The 21,258-nt window shown below is 37.7% G+C and overlaps 1 protein-coding gene across 1 annotated transcript in view; it reads right to left on the reverse strand.

Moving 5' to 3' along the window:
- DNAH11 (dynein axonemal heavy chain 11) overlaps positions 1–21,258 on the reverse strand; it is a 154,524-nt gene that overhangs the window by 5,732 nt on the left and 127,534 nt on the right. Inside the window, 11 exon segments of the mRNA XM_064505461.1 lie at positions 2,996–3,237; positions 6,319–6,322; positions 6,771–6,890; positions 10,287–10,478; positions 12,825–13,052; positions 16,218–16,359; positions 17,437–17,568; positions 17,840–17,954; positions 17,957–18,032; positions 18,572–18,691; positions 20,637–20,807. Coding sequence (XP_064361531.1) covers positions 2,996–3,237; positions 6,319–6,322; positions 6,771–6,890; positions 10,287–10,478; positions 12,825–13,052; positions 16,218–16,359; positions 17,437–17,568; positions 17,840–17,954; positions 17,957–18,032; positions 18,572–18,691; positions 20,637–20,807 — 1,542 coding nt within the window.

Below are 21,258 nucleotides of genomic sequence, written 5' to 3' on the forward strand. Positions count from 1 at the left end.
AGTGTTGAGAGAAATGACTGCAAGCCAGTTAACACTTAGCAGCCTCTATTTAACTTAAAAATGTAAAGTTACATTGACCCTACAGCCCACCAACATCTCCCTGGGCTTGGGATGACTGCTGTACATGGATGTACCCTTGAAACTGCACTGTTTTTTGGCCAAGTATGATTAAGAGTTTATATTATTGTAGTACTCAATAGCTTCTGCCACCCCCACTCCAGTTCTTATTGTCCTAGGCACTAGGCAAAATACAGTGTGCACATGCACACGCAAACACACATTTCATCCCTCAAAAGTGTCTCTCCCCCTCCCTGTAGGCCAATTCTGGAATCAAGACAATACAAACATGAAAAACAATTCTTAACAGTACTAATGAACAGGAATTGAAATAAAAACATGAATGCAGGTCAGTCTCCATTTCAGATGTAGCTCTGGCAGGACTGATGAATGCCACATAGAATTCTCCACACACTCTAATGTGGACAGGAAATATAAATGTAATGTGAAAACCACAAGCTCCCCTGGGAAACGGAAGAATGAAGCATTGTTTTTCTGCTTGCATGGAGAGCTGCCATATTCCTCTCTGCAAAAACTCCATGATCTGATGGTGATAAAAGAAAAAAGTAGTGTCCAGAGGGAAAGAGGGAGTAAGGAAAGAGACAGAGAGTTGCAGAACAAGAAGGAGGAATTTCATAGAGCTCTGGTAAGGATGAGGAAAACTAGAAGCTGAAGACTCAGCCCCACATCACTGAAGCTTTTGGGGCATCTGGCCATCGTTTCTCAAGTCTACACTCAGAAAGGAAGGTGAAGAGGATAGCAGGGTCTGCTAACAGAACTAGCAGAGATTTCTGAATACATTTTCTTTTCCTGCAGCTTTCTATGTAGGAGGAGAATATAGAAAGAATCTTAGAGGAAAGCAGAAATTCAAGATGAGATAGTTCTCACAAATGTCCGCTACAAAATGTATTCAAATAAGTAGTGATCATGACCTGAACAAATGATAGGAGCTGCCTTTGCAGAACAGTCAGTCTTATTTTAATTATGAGACTATCTATGGGCTGGACTCATTGGAACAGTCATAGTCAAATTGACTTCACTAATAGCAGTTTGATGGCTGTTAGGAATTCAGGAAAGTAAGCATTAATAAGGAGGAAAAGCTTTTAATTGCCAAATAAATCCCCGCTTCACCATCCAATACACTTTTATACAGAACAGCAATGTCATTTAGGAGACTGAGTTAATTGCGTGCTTTTTTGCATGAACACTGCAGGTCTTGGACAAGAGTAACAGTATGAATGTAAAACAGGAGAATGTACCCATTCTCTTGTGAAAACTTGGAAATATTACTTGAAATTTTAGAAACTTTAATTTTTAGGTTCCAGCAGTCAGCTGTCTTGGAATGCAGCTCCTCAGAAGTAGCACACCAAGAAGGCAGTCAACAAGTCAACACAATGTGGGGGGAATTTTTACCCTTACATTTTGCTTCTTGACACAGTACTGCAGATAACCCTTCCCATCTACCTAGTATTCACAGCTGAACTCTTTGCAGAAGATCTGTACCTACAGAATGTCTTTAAGCAACTAAGCCTGGATCTCTCTTGTCTCTCTGATGACTACAGCCATCTCCACAGTGAGAGTTCAAAATTTGAATTCTCTTATAGGACAAAATTGAATGAATATCATACTATGATGGTAGCTTATTATGATCTGGATAACTGTCCATTAGGATCCCACAGCAATTACATCTCTCACAGTATATATTACGGTAGTCTACAGGTAGCCAAGCGCAGCACCACAATGTTGTTGCATCAGTATGTGCAGACAGATTGGCATACTGTCATAAATCTACACAGTATTCGTTTGCAGGGTGGTTTTACTCATCTTACTCTACCTGTGATCAAGAGAGAACTAGAAAATGTGTCTCTCTGGGGAGTTTCTGGACTTCAGATGTAACCTGCTCATTGTTTTTTGATCTAAGTATTAAGCACTAGTATATAGCACAAGTGTTCCATGCTTAAAATCCACTCTTTTAAATTTTTCTGGAATCGGTTAGGCTTTACTAATATATCAGCATTATCTGGGCTATCTAACACAAATACAGTGTTCCACTTACCATATTAAGTGACAAAGGTTATCCCTGTATTAGTGTTGTTCCCTTCAGCACAGCATCCAATAGCTTAATATGGTTTTATGGATTAAGGTCTCCAAAAGGTAAATGCTACTGTACTACTAAAACTACAGATCTGGTGCAAGAGAGGTGCTGAGGCTGAGAGACTGTTGGACGGCCTCCTTACCCAGATTTCTCCTCTTCAGACTGCCACAAAAGTAAAAAACCCTGAAAGTCTCCATAGCCACTGCTTGCAAGGGGAAGTCTCCAGCAGGCTCAGAGCAAGCCGCCAGGCTCTCATTTGGATCAAGGGCCGAGGAAGGGGAGCGGCTGGAGAACACTCTGCTTGGGCTGCTCTTCCTGGCACGAAGATCCTGCACGTCACTGCCAGGCTGTGCTGTGAACGTGGCAGAAAGAAACCAGGACTGCAGGCTGGGAGCGCCTTCCTGCGCTTAGCAGAAGCAGGGAATCTACACAAAAGGGATTTCTCATGCAACAGGCTGGAGCAAAGCACAGAAGTCACTGACTTGGCCAATCTTAACATTTGTTTTCTAAGTTAGTATTGCTACACTTATTTTTAACAACAAACAAAAAAGCAAGATAGATTCATCCTTTGTTTCCCACCCCATACTAAATTCAAAGTGAAAAAGAAATGGTCTCTGTAACAAGTTAAACACTCCTCCAATCCTATGTTTTGGTCCAAATTCTTCCCTAGTACAGTACATTACACAGTTTGGCCCATTATTCATCACTAACATTAACACTCAGCTGATCTTTGTTAATCTGATCCATCTTTTTTTTGAGAAATGAAGTCTCTTGCTGAAATAATACAGTACAATATATGCTACAAGTGTCATTAACAGTAACAATAAGGCACAAGATGAAAGCACTTTTCCTCTGCAGATTGGCCTTGAATCCCTCTCCTGCAAATGAACTCCTCGGTTGCATTTCCAAAAGAATTTTGAAGAGATTATCTGATGTTGCTGTTAATTATCCTATTGCAGCACTGGGGTGCGGCCCATTTAGTACTGGGCTTTCAGGTGAAAGCATTTCATCTATGTATTTATGGCATCCAGCATAGTTCAGATTTGGTGGGACCAAGAAACCTGGTGCCAGAACCAGTCCCTCTTCTAGTTTCATTAAAAAAAAAACAAAACAAAACAAGAATGTTACCATTTCTTGATACATTCTTCCCTACAAGTTTTCAGAAATTTGTCTAGAATCTATTAAAATGACACCTATACGTTCTGATACAGTGGAATATGGTTGTCACAGTATTTTCAGCACAGTTACTATTTGCATAATTTTCCAACATTCCTATTTTCTGCAGTCTTGAAGTACTGTTGCTGCTTCTTTTTCCTTCATAAGGATGTTCTGAATTTATTTCAAGGACTGCCACTACTGAAATGGGTGCATTTTAAGTATTGAATTTCTGCATTTCCTCAGAAGACAAGCAAGGATTGTTATCTCATTTTGCAGATGGGAGTCTGAAACACACTGATACCAAGTCATACAGGACACTTGTGGCAGAGGCAGGAACAGAGCCCCAACTCTTCTGAACCTCCATCCCAACACAGGAGACACAACTTTAAAGTGTGTAGTTAATTAGGAGCAAACACACTGTGCTCATAATAACCTTTAAGATGTTACAGGAAGCATCAGATAGATCAGACAAATATGCAGTATGGTAGCACTCATAGAAATGGGACAGCACACATGCCAGTATTTGAGAAATTTTCAGCTCTTCAGAAGCTGTGATCCCAATGCACCTTCCACTTAAATGGTTGTCAGGACATTTCTTTGTGTGTTGTGACCCCTTCCTTTCTCTTCTGCTTGGCTCTGAACATCCAGAAGCTGGATTAGAGAGGAAAAACATGCTGCTCCAATCCATCCCTCCAAATGTGGGAAATTTGGGGCAGGGGAGGCTTATATTGCATCCTTGACCTTAATGAGATAGACAGTGGTGATAATTTTACAGCAGAAAAAATTAAGGTCTCAGCCAGCTCAATATTGAACCAAGTACTATGAGCTGCACTGTTCTGTAGAACAGGCAGCTCCTACCCCCTTAGGTAAAGACAAGACTCAGTACTTTGGAGCAGGTCAAGAACTAAATAGTAGCCAGAGTGCATTGGTGAGATGTACTCTCTGTGGCCTACCCTCCTGAGGACAGAATAGGAAAAAAGCTGTAATGCAATCATGTTTGTTTTCCAGTCTCCTGACTCCTGGGCTGTAAAGACTTCACTGAATTCAAAGAGTTCCTTACTGTACTTACTGCCACAGAATTGACTGAGATTTAGTCCAGTCTTGCAAGTTTTTTTTTGGTGAAAATCCTTTCTGGCTATGAGTGGTTCTCTTCACAACAGCTATTTCTCCCTAACGCAAGGTCCACTCCACAAAATCACAATGCATTTTTAAAGGCTTCTGGCATTTAGTCAACAACAAACTGCTGCTCACAATAATACCATGAAGCACTTATTTTTGAAGTCATTTTGGTTCTGCAGCTGGCCATTTATCTGCACCTGAACCAGCATCACTAACTTCACCTACAATAAGCTATGTCTTAAGACACCACTTTCAAGTAGTGCCTAGGTTTTGAAAAAAACTGTTATTCACCTTGAGTGAAAGACCAATTCTATCGGACAAGCTGTACTAACCATTCTCTTTGGTGGCACTTAAAACAGGTTTTACTCTATTCCTGGGAGTCATGCACACAGTGAGATACCGAAGGTTATTTGAGTTCACAGCAGGAACTCGCTGCCCTTTTGTCCACAAGACAAATCCCTAACAAGGTATAGCAAAATTACTGTGTAACACTTTATTTTAACACACCTTGTGGAATAAATTTATAGCTAAAAGAATTCATCAGGAAGACAAGTAGGTAAAAGACAAGGTAATCTCCCCAGCGAACATAAAATGACAACACTGATGAAATGTGTTGCCACCCTGTTTGCATTCATTTGGCTGCCAGTCAATGAATGCATTTCTGTTTTCTCGGCAAAAATGTTACTTTCCCAGATTTCAATTACAGCAAAAAGCTTGGAAAGATATCATCTCATTGTTTAAAATAACAGTGGATCCACACTCAAGGTTGGGTCCCTAAACTTTCCAAAGGCCGTATAAATAGCAGTGATTCTCCTCAGGTTTCACCACCTATACTTATTTTACAATTATTTGAATGAAAGTTCAGGCTTGTGAAGGTTAATGGACTGCCTAAACTGGAAGCAGTAATTCTTTACTTATCCATAGGATAGACACAGAGCAGGAACCGGCAGAATGAGCTTCCCACCATGCCCCCATGACCTCAGCTGTCATTTGGAGAAATCAGCCTCTGCAGAGGTCACACGTACAGTAGTGTTTATCCTTTCCATCTCCATGGCAACTTACTCTTGGGCCTCTTCTCCGGAGCAGTTACTTCCAATTGTGTTAATCTGAGTGTGGCTTTTTGACATACGAAAACCCACTCGTTAGGGATGAAGGAGATGCAAGCAAACTCATTTCACTGAGGACCTTAAGGCAGGCTTCAGCTGCATTGCCGGGGTGAAAAGTGCAGTCTCCCTAACTTAGCCAAGCTCCACAAATGGCCTGCTCAAACGTAACACGGTAATGTTTTCCTCCCAAATCAGCTTTTTACCTTTGGACAAAGAAAAATAACAAGTCTGGAAAAGGCGTTTAAAAATATCTCAATTGTTTTTGTAATTTTGCAAATTGTGCAGTCAGTTCTCTAACGTGACTACTTCAGAGGTTTAGGAGAAGCAGTCAGTTTTTTTAATATATATTTTTATACAAATATATAAAAATATATATTTTATATATACACACACATATATATGTGTTTATATAAAGACTAAAGTAGTTCCCAAGCAAGGCTTTTTTGAACTAAAATTAGACAGAGCTGCAGGGTTTTTTTCGTGTCTTCTTAAAAGTTCTGTCATTTGTTTCTGACTAGTAAAGACTTCCGAAATTTTTGATCAAAACTCAATGGTGAAATTCACACCATGCAGTACATATCAGATCTGATAAAGCTACAGCTACAGAGAGATGGGCCATGAAAAATGAGAAGCAGTCTTACAAACTGTTTTCTGTACTTTGGAAACAGGAAAAAGCAAGAAAAGGTATTATGTTTCCACGCTATTATTTATCCAGAGAAGAAAACATTCAAAGAGTAAACCTAAGTCGTGAGGATTGTGCAGTTCTCAACTGCTTTAACTTACGAATCTACCAGTTTTACCAGTTTAATAGAAGTTACTTTCCCAGGCCCACCCAGACCTTTCTAAACAACATCACCTTAAAAGAGAATATTAGGAAAAGGGAAACCTTAATGCACTATACCCTTTGTCATTAAGCTGGTTATTCCAGCAATGCTACAAAACACTGTATTCAAGTTGCCATGTAAGGGTGCTTGCAGAAGTGTTTAAATAAGCAATAGGCCAAGTCACAAACCCTTGGGGACAAAATCTGTTCATGATGAGTCATTCTACTCATTACAGATTGGATAATTTATTCCAAGACAGCAAGACAAGAAATTGGGACCCATGCTGGGATCCATGGAAGAGAAAGCTTCTAGTCTTCCTCAGAAGGCTCCAGTTCTGACAGATTAATTTCTCTTAGGTTTAACATACCATATACATATTCAAAAGCTTTAAGTATGTAGAAAAGTTATAACCATAGGTGGGCTTATGAATTCTTGCAGATATGTATAACAGAGCTTGCGGTCCCAGTCGTTAGTGATGTGGCTACCATACATAATCTCACCAAAGAGATAACACAAGTCTTCCCATGAAATCTACCCAAGAAAACAGGATGCATCATTAAATAGAACAGGTCTGCTTTCTAAGGAACAAACTAAAGTTGCTCAGAATAATACTGTTACAAGAAACAAAAGAAAATCAAAATATTTCCTTTTAGAAAGCTTAATGGTTATACATTCTCATTATCCTTTTTTTTTTGTTTAGAAAATAACTACATTGCAACGTATTTCTTTTTTCAATCCAGTGCAAGGTATCTATAAATATTTGATTAAAAATACCAAGCTTATTACTAAAATTCAGTAATGCTGTAAAAGCGGTATCATCTAAGCCTTATGTTTTCTACCTTCTCCCTTATAAAAAAAAAATCCCTTATAAAAAGCTTTTAAGAGCCAAGTACATTTTCAAAACACTGCACGGCATAAGTGAACATAACTCATTAACAAGTGCATGTATTTTCCCATACAGACCTTTAAAAACATAATCCTTATGAGTGACAGGGAGGTAACCTACTGTGCCTTTCTTAGAGGAGAAATAAAAATTTTATATCTGATTGCAGTCTTTTTTATCTCCTCACTAGGAAACACTGAGTAAGTGAAATTCTACATTATTTGAATTTGGGGTGCATTCAAGAATTTCAGTAAAAATTGAATTAATATTAATCCCATTACTACCACATCATGTAAGCATTATGTTTATTGAAGAATTATAATACCATTCTCAGAGCTTGTGATTAATAGTGGTAACACATTTTATTCAAGGAACTACTGTCTTTCTGTTTTAGTTGGCTTCACAAAATTTGAAGCTTCTTTTTGCTAACCTCTGGTTTGCAAAATATGCCAGTTTGTGATGAAGCCTTTCCAGATGGGAACCTTTACACCCTTGGGGGCAGTATTTGCCTCCCAACAGTTCAAGTAAAAACTTAATTATAGGTTTTAAATATTGTGTGATGTGACAGAATAGAACAAGTAAAATAGCTGCAGCTATTCCAGTGTGCTTCCTACAAGTTTATCTCAATTTGAGTGTGTGAAACACTAATCCATCTTTCTTTTCAACTGAAATGAATGAAAAGAAAGGCCACCAGAATATTATAACCAATGCTGCATGCTGGTGATGAGAAGCCTGAACAGAGAATCTCTGTGAAAAGCATCAACAGCTTTGGTTTAGAATAAAATATTCTTGCAGTTAGAATAAACCTGTTTTTCTCTTTGTTGGCAAAAAAAGTGTATTTAATATTCTTCTAATCTAATATTTATTTATCGCAAGAAATGTTTTTTCCTGTGTCCTTTAGGAGAGTATAGCAATATTCTAACTCAGTACAACCTCACTCAGCCACATACCTTTGGGGACATTGATTACACTGGGATAATCAAAGCTTGTGATATAAGAAGGACATTTTTACTAAAGTGAAAAAATGGAGCATTTAGAGTTAGAAACCTTTTTGGGCTGTCAGGTTTGCATAATTGCCATCATACTCTTTAGAAAATTGCACTCAAGGAGAGAAATTCATCCTCCACATCACTCAAACCTTGGCTGATTTGGTCCGTCTCTTCAGCAGCTGCACAGGAGCATCCGTCCAGCTCCTATATGTGCAGAAAGGGTTTCACTGATGCTTAGTAGTCCTAGTACACTGAGCAATGGATATGGAGGGGCTGGAGTCCACATTCTCCTCATAACATTGAGTAGTAACTTCATGAATGTGTGTATGGGGATAAGGAGGTAGAAGGGAAAGAGTGAGACAATGAGGCAGGATCGGGCACCCTGTGCTTCATCCGAAGAGACCTTAAATATCAGAGGTTTGTAAGGCGGAGTTCATCTTACCAACAGGGAAGTGGGTTAAGCCAAACTGAGATACAAGAAGACTAAATACTCACGAGGAAGTACTATAAACTGGCACAAACGATCATCACTCCACTGCTGTCAGTGGAGTTAGGACAATTTCCACTAACTAATGGACTGGCTCAAGTTTTCCAGTTTGTGCTTTCTGGTAAGTCCCTGATGGTCTAAAGAAAGTTGTCCCTAAAGGATACCCAATGTGAAACTATTGCTATATATGCATATATACATGTATATATATGTACACATATACACACATAGAAAAGTTGCATTTTGAAGAACTTTTATCTTTCTCTCTACGGTACCTATGTCAGAAAATTCTTATGAAGCCACAATGTAATGAATCACTAACCAATACAATGAAAAGGGCCAATACACAGTATTCTGAAAGGAGAGATGAAATAATTCTCTTACAGACTTTTCTAGTCCTTTGTGCCATCAAAACTTTCTCTCTTATTAAATAGCACAATTAATTATCATGCTTATGAACTGCAGTTTGAAAAGAACAGAGCTTAAAGAGCAGCAAGAATGAGACTTATTCTTAATGAAAAATAAGGGTTGGAATATGCTGATTTTACAGACTTTTCTTCTAAATGGGAAGCATTACTAAATCATCACTATTATTTCATTTAGAAATTATTTCAACATGTCACCAAGGGTCAAAGAAGGAAAAGCAGTTTCATGTCCTATTAGCTAAAAAAAAAAAAAAAAAAAAAAAAAAGAAAAAGAAAAAAAAAGAAAAGAAAAGAAAAGAAAAGAAAAAGAAAAGGTCAAGAGTAATTAATTTCTAAGAATAATTACAAGTTGGGGGATATGCTGAAAAGCATATATTATTGAGGTGTAACATTTCTCTGTTTTTTTTTCCTTAAAGCTATACATATCTTAAATTTCTTTAATTACAAAAATAGGAGAACCTATTCAGTACCATCTACATTATTAAGCAGTGAATAACTATTGCTATTATTTAGGCATTGTATTTACAGAATTTACAGAAGTGACCTCAACTGAGTATTTAAACCATACAACTGTAAAATATGCTGTGGCTCAGAAATAAAATCACTCATCTACCCTTAACTTTGACTCAAGGGGAACATTACTGAGAAAGTCACAACAAGGTGGCATCCTTAATACATAATAATGACACATGCAGGAAATGCACCATTATTTATACATGTGACGTGCTGTAAATTGCTTCCATCATCAGAACTAATTGTAGTGATTATTAATGCAATGTTATGAACTGTCAGAATTGCTGTATGTAATTACATTTGTGCAAATGCTTCATTACCTGCCTAATGAATTTGGCATATATGCACATGTAAACCACTGTTTTTGTTAACATAATGAAGGGCATTTTTTTCCTCCTCAGCTACTGATGTGGAACTGGTTTGACCTATATTATGAAGTTCAAGCATCCACTGGCAAAAGACCCCCCACCCTTTGGATCTGGTTTATGCTCATACTCAGCAACAGAGTCATATAATGTCAGCTACTTAAATAACAGCTTCAGAGAAAAATTGTGTCCCCCTTATTCAGTATAAACAGCTGACCGAGTCAAAATAACCTTGCTGTGTGGTTACCTGAACACTACTTCTTACCTTCTTATGTGTCTCTAAATAGTTGCAGAGGATGTTGACACAGGTGGTGAGGTCTCTAGTACAGAACAGGTATCTGTGATTCCAGCCTTGAGGGCCAAACTGCAATCTCCCAGCGATGCAAGTGGGAAAATAGCACAGAGAGAAAAGGATGCTCCTAAATTCCTGCTCTCTGGTGCACAGTTCAAGGGTATCCTGTCAAAGCAAAGGAATATGTTTAATCAGTTGACAACTGGCTTTGTTACTGATAGCTGTACCCACGTCAGCTGCCAAAAGGGAGCACTCACAAGCTTGGTGTTTGAAGGAGAGTAAGAAACAGGTTCCTTAGTGATTGATTATTAGTCAATTTTTTTGCTGTATTTACTAAGAAACAAAATTGTTGATGGTTACCCTTTTATTTATAAATGTGCTTTAGGGAAAAGATACTTTGTATTATTGAAACCAATAAAAGTAGAGAACTTAAGTAGAACTCCATAAATATTACTCAGGTAACTACTATAGTTTCTTAGCATAAAACATCCATACACTTTACTCCAAATAGAAAATTTGCTAGTTTAACATTTATTAAAAAGCATACTATTCCTTCAGATTTTACTTGCATATTCCCCAAAAGTAACATTTGAAAAGTGAACTTTGGTCATTTTTCTTTTGCATCCATTCTTTATAATGTTAGTAAAGAATCTTGTCAAAATGGGATTCTGTGCAGTGTTTTATTTAGCTGTTTTTTAAATTATGGAGACAAACTACATGGTGCTTTCCTATAAAATATGCAGGAATTCATTCTTGATTCTCTTACATTTTTCTACATTCTGTCTTTTAGTTTAAGAAGTAATTAACATAACAGTTAGATGCAAAATTATTTTTGATAGCCATGAAAATGCACACGTGTTGGAGAAACTTTAGAGACAGAAACTCATAGCTGCCAAAAAGAAATAGCTCATCCTTCATTGAACAACAGGGAACAAAGTCTGAGCAAAAGTGAAGAATATTATACCCCACAGAAAACTTTTCCTAGGTCAGAATCATGAGTTTCATCATTAAAATTAAAACATAAAATTTTATCCTAAAGAAAAGAATCACAAAACGTGAAACTAATTCCATATGAATTAGGTGCAGTTTGATTTTCTCATTACAATTTCTTTTTCCAAAAAATTAAAATACCTTAACCAGAAATGTATTAAAGACGCCATCTGTATAGGAATTTGTAGTAAGCCTCAAACACCCATGGCTGAAAGCATCCAGTATAGAAATGAGCTGGCTATATATATAAATATTTCTTGAACTGAACACAGCCTGAAGTGGCACAACAACTGCATGCAAAATGCCTTTATTAAAGACTTTGTCCAGTCTTTTCAGCTTCCCATGCAAAACATTATTATTATGAGCTATAAATGAAAGAAAAAATTGCTGCATTAAAAGTTGTCTATGTACCACAAAACCACAATCCTTCCCCCTTTCTCACAAATATCTTTCTGTCGTCTTGTACCATCATAATCAATGCACCTGTAGCCAAAGTAGTTCTGACACCACTCTTTTAGTGTTCTGTGTATTGGTTAAAGGAGTTTTCTGTAAAAGCAATTCTCACCCTTTTCACCCAAGCTTTACTTTTGTGTGTCCTACATTCTATAAATAAATGATAATAAATTACCAGAAGGCTAAAGTATACACTGTTTGGTTGCCTCTACCATGGTATGTTATGCTGACATGAATAACCTTGCTACTGCAGCTCTTTCACGACTGTGGAGAAGCTGATTTGCACTGAATTTGAACTATCCACATGTTACTCACGGTAACAGTGCAGGGACAGTCAGGGATTCAGAGGGAATTAGGCTACGCACACTGAATGACACTCCAGTTTTCCACATTCTCATGTTTTCTTTTCTCTCACCTACCTCTTCCTCCTGCTAGGCAGCTCCACAGAACTTCACACAGGAAAAGAAAGAACAACAAAACAACAAACAGCACACAACCCTTGCTCATAAATTCCTTTCTTTATGCCTAACTACAGGAATTCATACACAGGGTATTCAGCCATTGCCTGAACATCTGGATACATAAATCTACTTTGTGGGAGAATGGATATGGTTGAACCTAGCAACAGTTTAAAACTGAGCAAAGCTGGTGACTACCATATAATGAAACACCTCTGACTTTAAAGCATAGTTAGGTTTTTCATAAGCCTACATTTGAGTTAAGCTGATGCAATAAATACACTTCTTTCTTTCTCTCCAGATACAGCTACATGTATCTATATCTAGACATCCAATAACACAAATGTATACATTATTATTATTATTACACATAAATGTATACATTATGTATACATATATATCCTTTCCTCCTGCCCCACATTGACAGGAAGTATGGAGGCAATGCAGGGCAAAGATGGTTAAGCATCCTGTGGCTTTCAATTTAGTGTGGAAGCACAAAGATCTCCAAGTGCTGGTCTGCTACAGAGCAGTCACCAACGATATCAATTCTCTCCAAAGGGGAAGAAGTAATTAAAACAAATGAATGAAGAAGAGCATATCTTGCTTTTACCTGGTCAAAAGTGTAGAGTGCAGCATGTAAATTAGCTAGCATCCCCGTAGGAGGTTCACTGGCAACTTTAATTGAGTTTTCTAGTATTCCTTGAGGAATGATGTGCTCTTCTGGAGTTGGAACTGGTTCAGCACTAATAAAGACATGGAAATCAGAATGACTTAATTCACTGTATTGCTCGAGGAGTTTTTCCAAGATTCCTAGCCACTTGGCTACTAGATGAATATCCTTTTGAAAAAGAGCCAATGTTTATTGTGAGATAGCAAATAAATACATTATCCTTAAGGCATTGTTTTTGTGGCTTTATAATGACAAATAGGTACTTAATTCAAAGCATCACTTTATTATTAAGTAAACTGATGATACAAAGAGCAAATCTGAGGATTCTAAGCTGCTGCCATTTCTTGATATCTGTTGCAATAGCAGAGATTTTACCTAAAGTTTCAGTTTTTACCTCTAAAGTTTCAGGCTTTGATTCTGCAATTAATGAAAATATTATAAACTCAGGGGTAAATGATCTGGTGTGTGTGTGTGTGTGCGTGTGTGTGTGTGCGCGCGCGTGTGTGTGTGTGTGAGCGGGGTAACTCTTACATTTAAAGTTAAGCATAGACTCTGCTTAAATTTCCTGCAGAGCTGGTACCTAAGATAAAACATGTCCAGTGCATACCAAGATCAAGACTGAGGAAGTGCTAGACAAAGGAAAACGTTTACAGCTATTCTACTGCTTAAAAACATAAGTCATTTCACTTCAGAGTATTTAAGATTCTTAATATATGAAGAGAGTGTAATGTCACTGATAGGTCGGAGAAGTTATCCATCAAACTTAATTGTAATGGAAAAATATCTGCCTCCAAAGCACCTATTAGTGGAATACGGGAATAGCAAGAAAAAGGTTCAAAACTGATTTGTCAGATGGGCTACAGTGGCTTTCACCCCTACATTAGCCCACAATCCACTTTCTTTTGCTACAGTACTAGCAACTCAACTCAACTTGCAGCTCAACCATATGGCTTCTCTCTAGCTCTTTACTGCTCTGCCAGAAACTACTGATTGCACTGGCTTCCAATTTCACATGGTGCAAGAGAAATTACAACGCCATATTAACCCAAGGAATAACACAAGTTACTCATGCCCTATAGCTACTGTATCGCCTTGTCAGGAGAGCTGCTATGGGGATGTTCCCAAATTGTCCCCTGACATGGGGAGGAGGGGATAGGGGGATGGAAAGAGAGGGAGACTTTCATATCACAGGACATGATAGTGGCCTGGCAGCACCTGCATTTCCATATAGGCTGCATCCATCCCCTGCAAAGTGAAAGTGATTAAAGCCTGAATTAATTAACAAAACAACCTTTTGATATATCAAATGTCTGAGTTTGAGAAAATAATGCAAGTCACACAAAAGGTAAACCTGCTACCAAAAATTTTCAAGTCAGTCCTCTGTCTGCTGGTATCGCACAATATACATTGGCTATTTACATAAAAAGTGGGAGGGAAGCACCTTCTTTCAGTAACATTAACAATTGTAGTGCTCCTGTCAGCTCTGTGAAACCAGTTGCTGGTTTCAACCACAGTTCAAATTGTTTTTGCTATGAAAAATTCAACCTTTTTCTAGGTCTTATTTTGCTTATTCTACAACATACTTGTCCTTTCTCTTGCTCTGTCACTTTCTGGACTTTCCTCAGCTTCAGCTCCACAAAGAGCTTTGCACTAAGAGCTTGACCTACCTCTTGCTAAGGTCAATAGTAAATTTTCTATCTGCTTCAGGGGCATAAGTCTGAAGCCCCAGAAACAAGACAATTAGGCAATTTTTTTTGGTATTTCCCAGATAGGATGCCAGATTAGTTGGAATATCAGAGGGTTTTTTAATATGTAATTTATTTACCTCACCCCCACCCTCCAACAAAAATGTCACCTCTTTGACTCCTGTTTTGGGTTTTAAAAATTTTTTAAACATAATAGTGTAGACTATGGCTATTTGGGCCACTAAACAGAAGACTGAAGCTTGAGAAGCACTAAGTACATGCAAATTACATTAGCTATAGCTGGTTTAGCACCATTGGGAATTTGGCCCAAAATCTTTATTTAGTCTGATTTAGGACATTCCCCAGGCTTTCACTATCAAAAATATTCCTAGTAAAATTCTCACCTCCCTCCTTCCTCAGAAGTGAGGCATAATTGGCTGGAAAATGGAGAAGTTCTGTAATACCAGAAATCTCTCATATGTTCTCCATCTATTACTGTGGCTTCAGACATACAATACTGCTGAATTAGGACTTCTACCATCTTCCATTTTCATGTCCTGTCCCCACAATAGCTGAATACCTTCAAATTCCACTGAAAACCCGCCACATGTTTTTCCTTCACAATCATATTTCAATGCTCACTAATAGAAAAGCATGGTTATTTTTAGACCTGTGTGACTAGCTTACTAGCACAGCTGTGTAAAACCTGGTTTAAGATTTTTTCATTTTAAATATCAATGAAGTGGTCAATTTGTATGTGTTTGTACAGTGTTTAGTACATTAAGTGTCCCCCCCCACCCTGAGCCTATGGTGACTTTATTTCACTTGGTAGAGGCCACTGAGTCTAGTCTATTTCTTTGTTGTGGGCAACCTGGCTGACAACAAAATGTATATGCTGCTGAGGTTAAAAACAAAACAGGAGGGAATAACCTGGTCCTGGTGACCTCCTAAATAGCAAGGTGCGGAACCCGCATTTCTGGTACAGTTTCAGGACAAAGAGATTGTTACAATATACATTGGCTATTTAGCATAAAAAGTGGGAGGAAAGCACCTTCTTTCAGTAACATTAACAATTGTAGTGCTCCTGTCAACTCTGTGATTATGCCAGGAATGATAGTTTACTAGGGCATTGTGTGGATCTTTTTGTTTGCTGCAGAGTGGGTTCTCAAACCATACAATGCTGGTCAAAGCTGCTATTGCTATCTCTGAAGAACAGCACTTCAGTGCTAATTATACAGGTTCCCAAGGGCTAGTCAGACCAATTTTATTCAAGTCTCCATTATGGCCTACTCAATGGAACAGGAGTTCTTAATTACATGGGTAAAGTGTATTCCTGAGGACATAATCCTACCTAGTCACCAGAGACTTTCTGTATTATCTCTCCTGTTCCTCCTCAGAGCGCAAAGATAGTGTTACAAAATGCAAAGCAAACTATGACACTCACTCAATTAACATGATGCTTACGCTGTTACAATCAGAAACAAAAGCAAAGCAAAGCAAAGCAAAAAAAAAAAAAAAAGAAAAGAAAAAAAAGATTATTGGCTGTTTAAACCTTTTGCTGAAATCCAGCACACATTTTGTTTGCATTCTGAGAACATCCCTCCAACTGAGTGGACAACCATCATTGGAGGGGCTGTTTGACAATCACTTGGAGAATGACCCAATGGCCATGTTTGGCAGCCTTCTCTAGTGCCTCCTCTGCAACCACCTCCTGCCCTTGTCCTAAAGAGATGTTATGAAATCTTCCAGAGTCTATAGTAAACCCAGGCTTTTTGCCTGTAAAAGAAATAACTGGGGGAGGGTGAGTGACAGAAGGGGAGGAGATAGCAAAATTGGCAGAGAAAAAAGGCAAAAGAATGATAATGCCCCATTAATTTCACTATCACTGGTGCAATGCATATTACTTCTTCTGAAGCACTTCACTAAACCCTTACAATTTCAACAAGCAAAATTGCGAGCTCTCAACAGTGGCCTTATTGCAGGTATTAGAAAAAGCCTGCAGAAATCTGTTCCCTTGGTTTTAAGATAATGAACCTTTTGACATTTTGATAGATGTTCGGCATTGTTACTGAGCTTTAGAAACTCTTACAGGGGGTACAGAGCAATTCCCTTATAAAAAAGGGAGCAACATGTGGTAGATATCACATCAGTTTTTTAACTGATTGGTTCAGTGGAAATGCACAAGCCTCTCACCTTGTGAGGCCTGAGTTTAAATTGAGCACAGTGAGGTCACAGCTGTATTAACCTGGTATTCTCAGTATTGTCTGTAGGGAATAGTAATCCTAAGCACAGAGCGACAGAGCCTTATACAATTGAATATAGTTTGTATAATGACCATTATTTAGTCACAGGGGGCACAAGATTACATGAGCATGGAGAAAATTGCCCTCTGGCCCTCATCTAGTCAAAAGGTAGAAAACAGTACAAAGGAAACCTGCATTATGCCAAGCAGAGGAACGCTCAGTCTAAAAATTTCTTCATACTGTAGTGCTTATGGCCTTACACTTTTCATCCACCCCATTTACCATGAATACAGTGGGGGTGGAAGAAACTTTAAAACTTAAATCTTCTGCTGAAAATAAACCCTGTCCAACTTTACCACAGTAATTTATACTTCATTGTAATGACAGATGGTTCTAGAGGACTTTGTTCTGTTTAGAAAAAATACATGCATACATATGCATGTGCGCACACTTGCACATACAGACAACTGTACATACATATATTATATACTGATATATTTACATATATGGCCCGCTGTATCCTCCATTTGGAGCTCAAATTCTATTTCTTTAGTGGGAGCACAGTTGAGTGATCCTTAAACCAGAAGAAAACAAGAGACTTACCTAGTGCTTCCATATCTTTAATCTTTAAGAAGGTCTGCTCCTGGAGACAGAATGAAGAACACAGGAGTGGCTGGGCTGCTCTCTTCATATGGCATTAAATGGGGTAACAGCAGTGGTGGTGGGGTTTGGAGGATCAGGCCTACAAGACCAGCACTCGGGATCAAAATATTAAAACAGTACAACAGGCAAACAACTGAAAATGGTTGGGTAAGTATGCACAACCGATATTCTTTGGTATCACAGAATTTTTAAGAAGGGTGACCTGAAAAATTGTCATCCCATGGCATTAGCCCTAATAAGACAATGAGAACTAACACTGAGAAATACACTTTTAGATATTAACAGCATAGCTTGGTATGTATGAATTTTCTCTGTACTGACGCATCTAAGCCACCCTTGCACGTGGTACCATCAGATTTCCTACCTAAGAGTGCATGTCATTCTATCTGGATGGAACGCCCTCAACATGATCAGTTTCTGAAGGGAGCTTTTGGTTTTCCATTCCTGAGTGAGCTTTTCCTTTTCTGGACATTGTGAGTCACCCACTTCTTCCAGCTCTTGGTGGATTCTTCAGTATCTTTACCTAACCCTCTGAACACATCCATCAGTGCAATAGCCTGGAAACACACCAGACACAAATACAGGTGATGTACCTCTGTGTAAAGTTTTAAATTGGAAAACAAATATTGCTACTTTGGGGATAAGTCAAAAAGCATAGTTTAATGCTATCACAAGGCACTCAAGACTTGCTTTAAAATGAAAATTTACATATATATGGATAATATTATTTATAAAAGATTATTTTGGTCAGTATTGTCATTCTGTCTACTTATGGTTAAATATCAACATAACACAAACTGCAAACTTTGCACTGAGCATTTGCTATGGTAAGGAGCAGTATGAAGATCAGAATGATATTCCTAGGTGACTGGAGAAATTTTGGTGAAACAGGATTTCCTCATAAAGTACAACACATGATCTGAGAATCTAAGGGAAAAATACCTCCAAAAGGCAAAGACAACTCTTTGAAAGCACCACTATTTCTACAAAAATTTACTGTGAAACATGATTTTATCTGACATTGTCTAGTTGTAGCTTGCCTCCAGAAATAACATCAAAAAAGACTGAGAACTGAAAAGCAATTTTCTAAACCTACCCTAATGGCACTCCATGACTGAGTAGTTAAAAAGTCAACAGGATTCTCATAAGTGTGTTCAATTGTGAATCGAAGAAGGAAATCAAATTCAAGGAGTTCTATCTCTTTACTTAGAAGAATCTTGACAGCACACAAAATTGAAAAAGGTCATCAGACTTTCTTCAGAGCCACTTCTGCCTTAAAGTATTCACCACGCTAAATATTACTGAGAAGGAAGCACAAAGCAACAAGAAATCCTATGGCTGCATTTTCCAAAACTCTAATAAAACAACTTACATCTTGTTTTAATGGTATTTTAAAATACTGATTTGAAACTTATTACAGAGAGTGATATTCTTAGGTTTTTGTCATTAAAGAGTGTAACATTTTTGCAAAACCATTCCTACATGCATGCTCACACACTCACACAGAGCTGAACTTACCGTAACCTTCAAAACTGAAAGCGACTTCTCTATCAAAACTTTTTGCAGAAAATGCAACTGTTGTACATCCATGTACTGACAGCCAAATCCTCCCAGAATTTAAAAAGAGCTAAGCAACAACAGCAGTTATATTTCTTTAGCTTGTGGTAAAGTAAACAAGTGTAAAAACATAACTCTTACACATTGAAGATAACCTTGCATAAAATTGATTACAAATTATTTTGCACTCTACTACTGAAAAAGTAAAGGGTTTTGAATTACATCTAATTATGTATCCTTTTTATCTCTTGAAAGATAGAAGGAAGGACAAGTAGAGCACACATGTCTCAGGCATCATTCTAAGCCCTCTTCAGATTGTAAGCTGTCACAAACCTCTGGGCAAATTTGCAAACTCTAATTGGTTTTTTTTGCTCTTTTTCCTTTTCCTTTTCTTTTCTTTTTCTTTCTTTCTTTTTTCTTTCTTTTCTTTCTTTTTTTTTTTTTTTTTTTTTACTAATGGAAGGATAGATTCACAATTAATTATTTTTTACTGAAAACTTAGACTTTATAAACATAGACTGCAGAACTATATCAAGTAAATCAGTTCTGGCACATGAACTGAATGTACACTAAAAAACCCTCAGTTTTAACTTGTTCTTTTATCATTTTAACCAAAAAACAGTGGGAAAAAGGCACACCTTTGCTCTGCTACCATATATTCTCTCTGCTTTCTGGTATAAATAAATCTTTCTTCTTTGACTAAAAGATCCTTTCTCCTTAAAAAATTATTTAATAAATCAGAAATTTATAGTGCCCCCTACTGTCTTCTGTTTACTCTGTAATTATGATACAGCTTATTTTTCAGTTACTGTATAGATTCCCATGCTGCTTGATCCATTCCAGCACCACTGCTACCAAGAAGACAACAGTTAAGCAGCATAGTGCTAAAAGCCTGAGTAACATGAGTAAACTCCTCTGTATCACGATTCAGAGAAATCATCACCAGTTTTCTTCCCCTCTGCTTTTCTTTTTCCTTTCTTTTCTAGACATTTCTGTCTGTTCTTTCACTCCCATTTGTACATTGTGTAAAGTGATTCCTTTTCTCCTATCCCTCCCCAAATCTGATTCCTCAATTTCTATATTTTTTTACCTTCCTTCTAAATTGTCAGTTTCTAGTTTAATTCCCACGTCTGCTACTGACCAGCTCTGTGACTCAGTCCCTTTTGGAGCAAGCTCTTCAGGGCAAAACCTGCCTCTCAGTACAATCCAGCCTGTTTTTTTTTCCAGGGCTTACAGATACTCAAATAAAAAAGGAAAAATAACAGCCCGAGTCTGATACAGATATGTATTTTTAGTGAATTTCTACTTCTTGTACCACATTAACTTCAGCCTTAATTATAAAACCACAAGCAGCTAAATCATGCTATTTATCCTCAGTATAGCCTCAGAAAGTCATTATAACATTATAAATGAAAGGAGTTAAATAAAGCATCTTTGGAGTTTCTGTAATTATTATTTATACTGAAGCAGCAATTACAACGTTTGACAAACTGCACTACCACAAGGTAAGAAGATATTCATTTGGGTAAAGGCATCACCTTCTAGTTAAGAAGCAGCAAAAACAGTAAACCACCAGCATCAGCAACATGAAAATTTTTCCTCACTTGAAAAGCTATCTGGGCCAGGAAAATGAGCTTATCCTTTTCAAAAAGTCCTTGGCTTGTGAAAAGAAAGGTTGAGTAGGTGACAGCTTCTGTTGTGTTAGAGATATGTCACTGAGTATCTCCTGATTCTTCAGCCTGTTGGATTGCTTTGTGGAAGACTGCATTGAAGACCTGAAAATAAGTACAACTTTTTTCACTTATTTATTTCCAGAATTCTTGTTTGTTTGTTTTTTTACATGCAAGAAAATCAATTTCTGACTGTACACTTCTCAGAAGAGATAGCTCAAGCAGTTTAAAATGCCAAGACAGTAGGCGCTGAACCACCTCTGCCAAGAGGCTTTTGAGGAAACTTTCAGCAAACCAGGGGTGAAGGCTGCAAACGCCTTATTTAACTTGCTTATTTAACTCAGTGAACATATCCTCTCACTCAGTAAAGCTGGTAAATTTGAAGTGCATGACTTCCTCATAGCATCAGATAATCTGGTAGATTTATCACAGTAAATTGTTTATAGAGAATGCTTCAAAACTGTTCTTACTTGACCCTGTAGGACAGCTTAAAAGGAAGGTAAACAGTACGAGTGTAATCAGAAAACACCATTAGACTGGAAGCACACAACAAAGA

Source organism: Dromaius novaehollandiae, chromosome 2 (assembly GCF_036370855.1).
Source record: "Dromaius novaehollandiae isolate bDroNov1 chromosome 2, bDroNov1.hap1, whole genome shotgun sequence".
NCBI classification, from domain to species: domain Eukaryota; kingdom Metazoa; phylum Chordata; class Aves; order Casuariiformes; family Dromaiidae; genus Dromaius; species Dromaius novaehollandiae.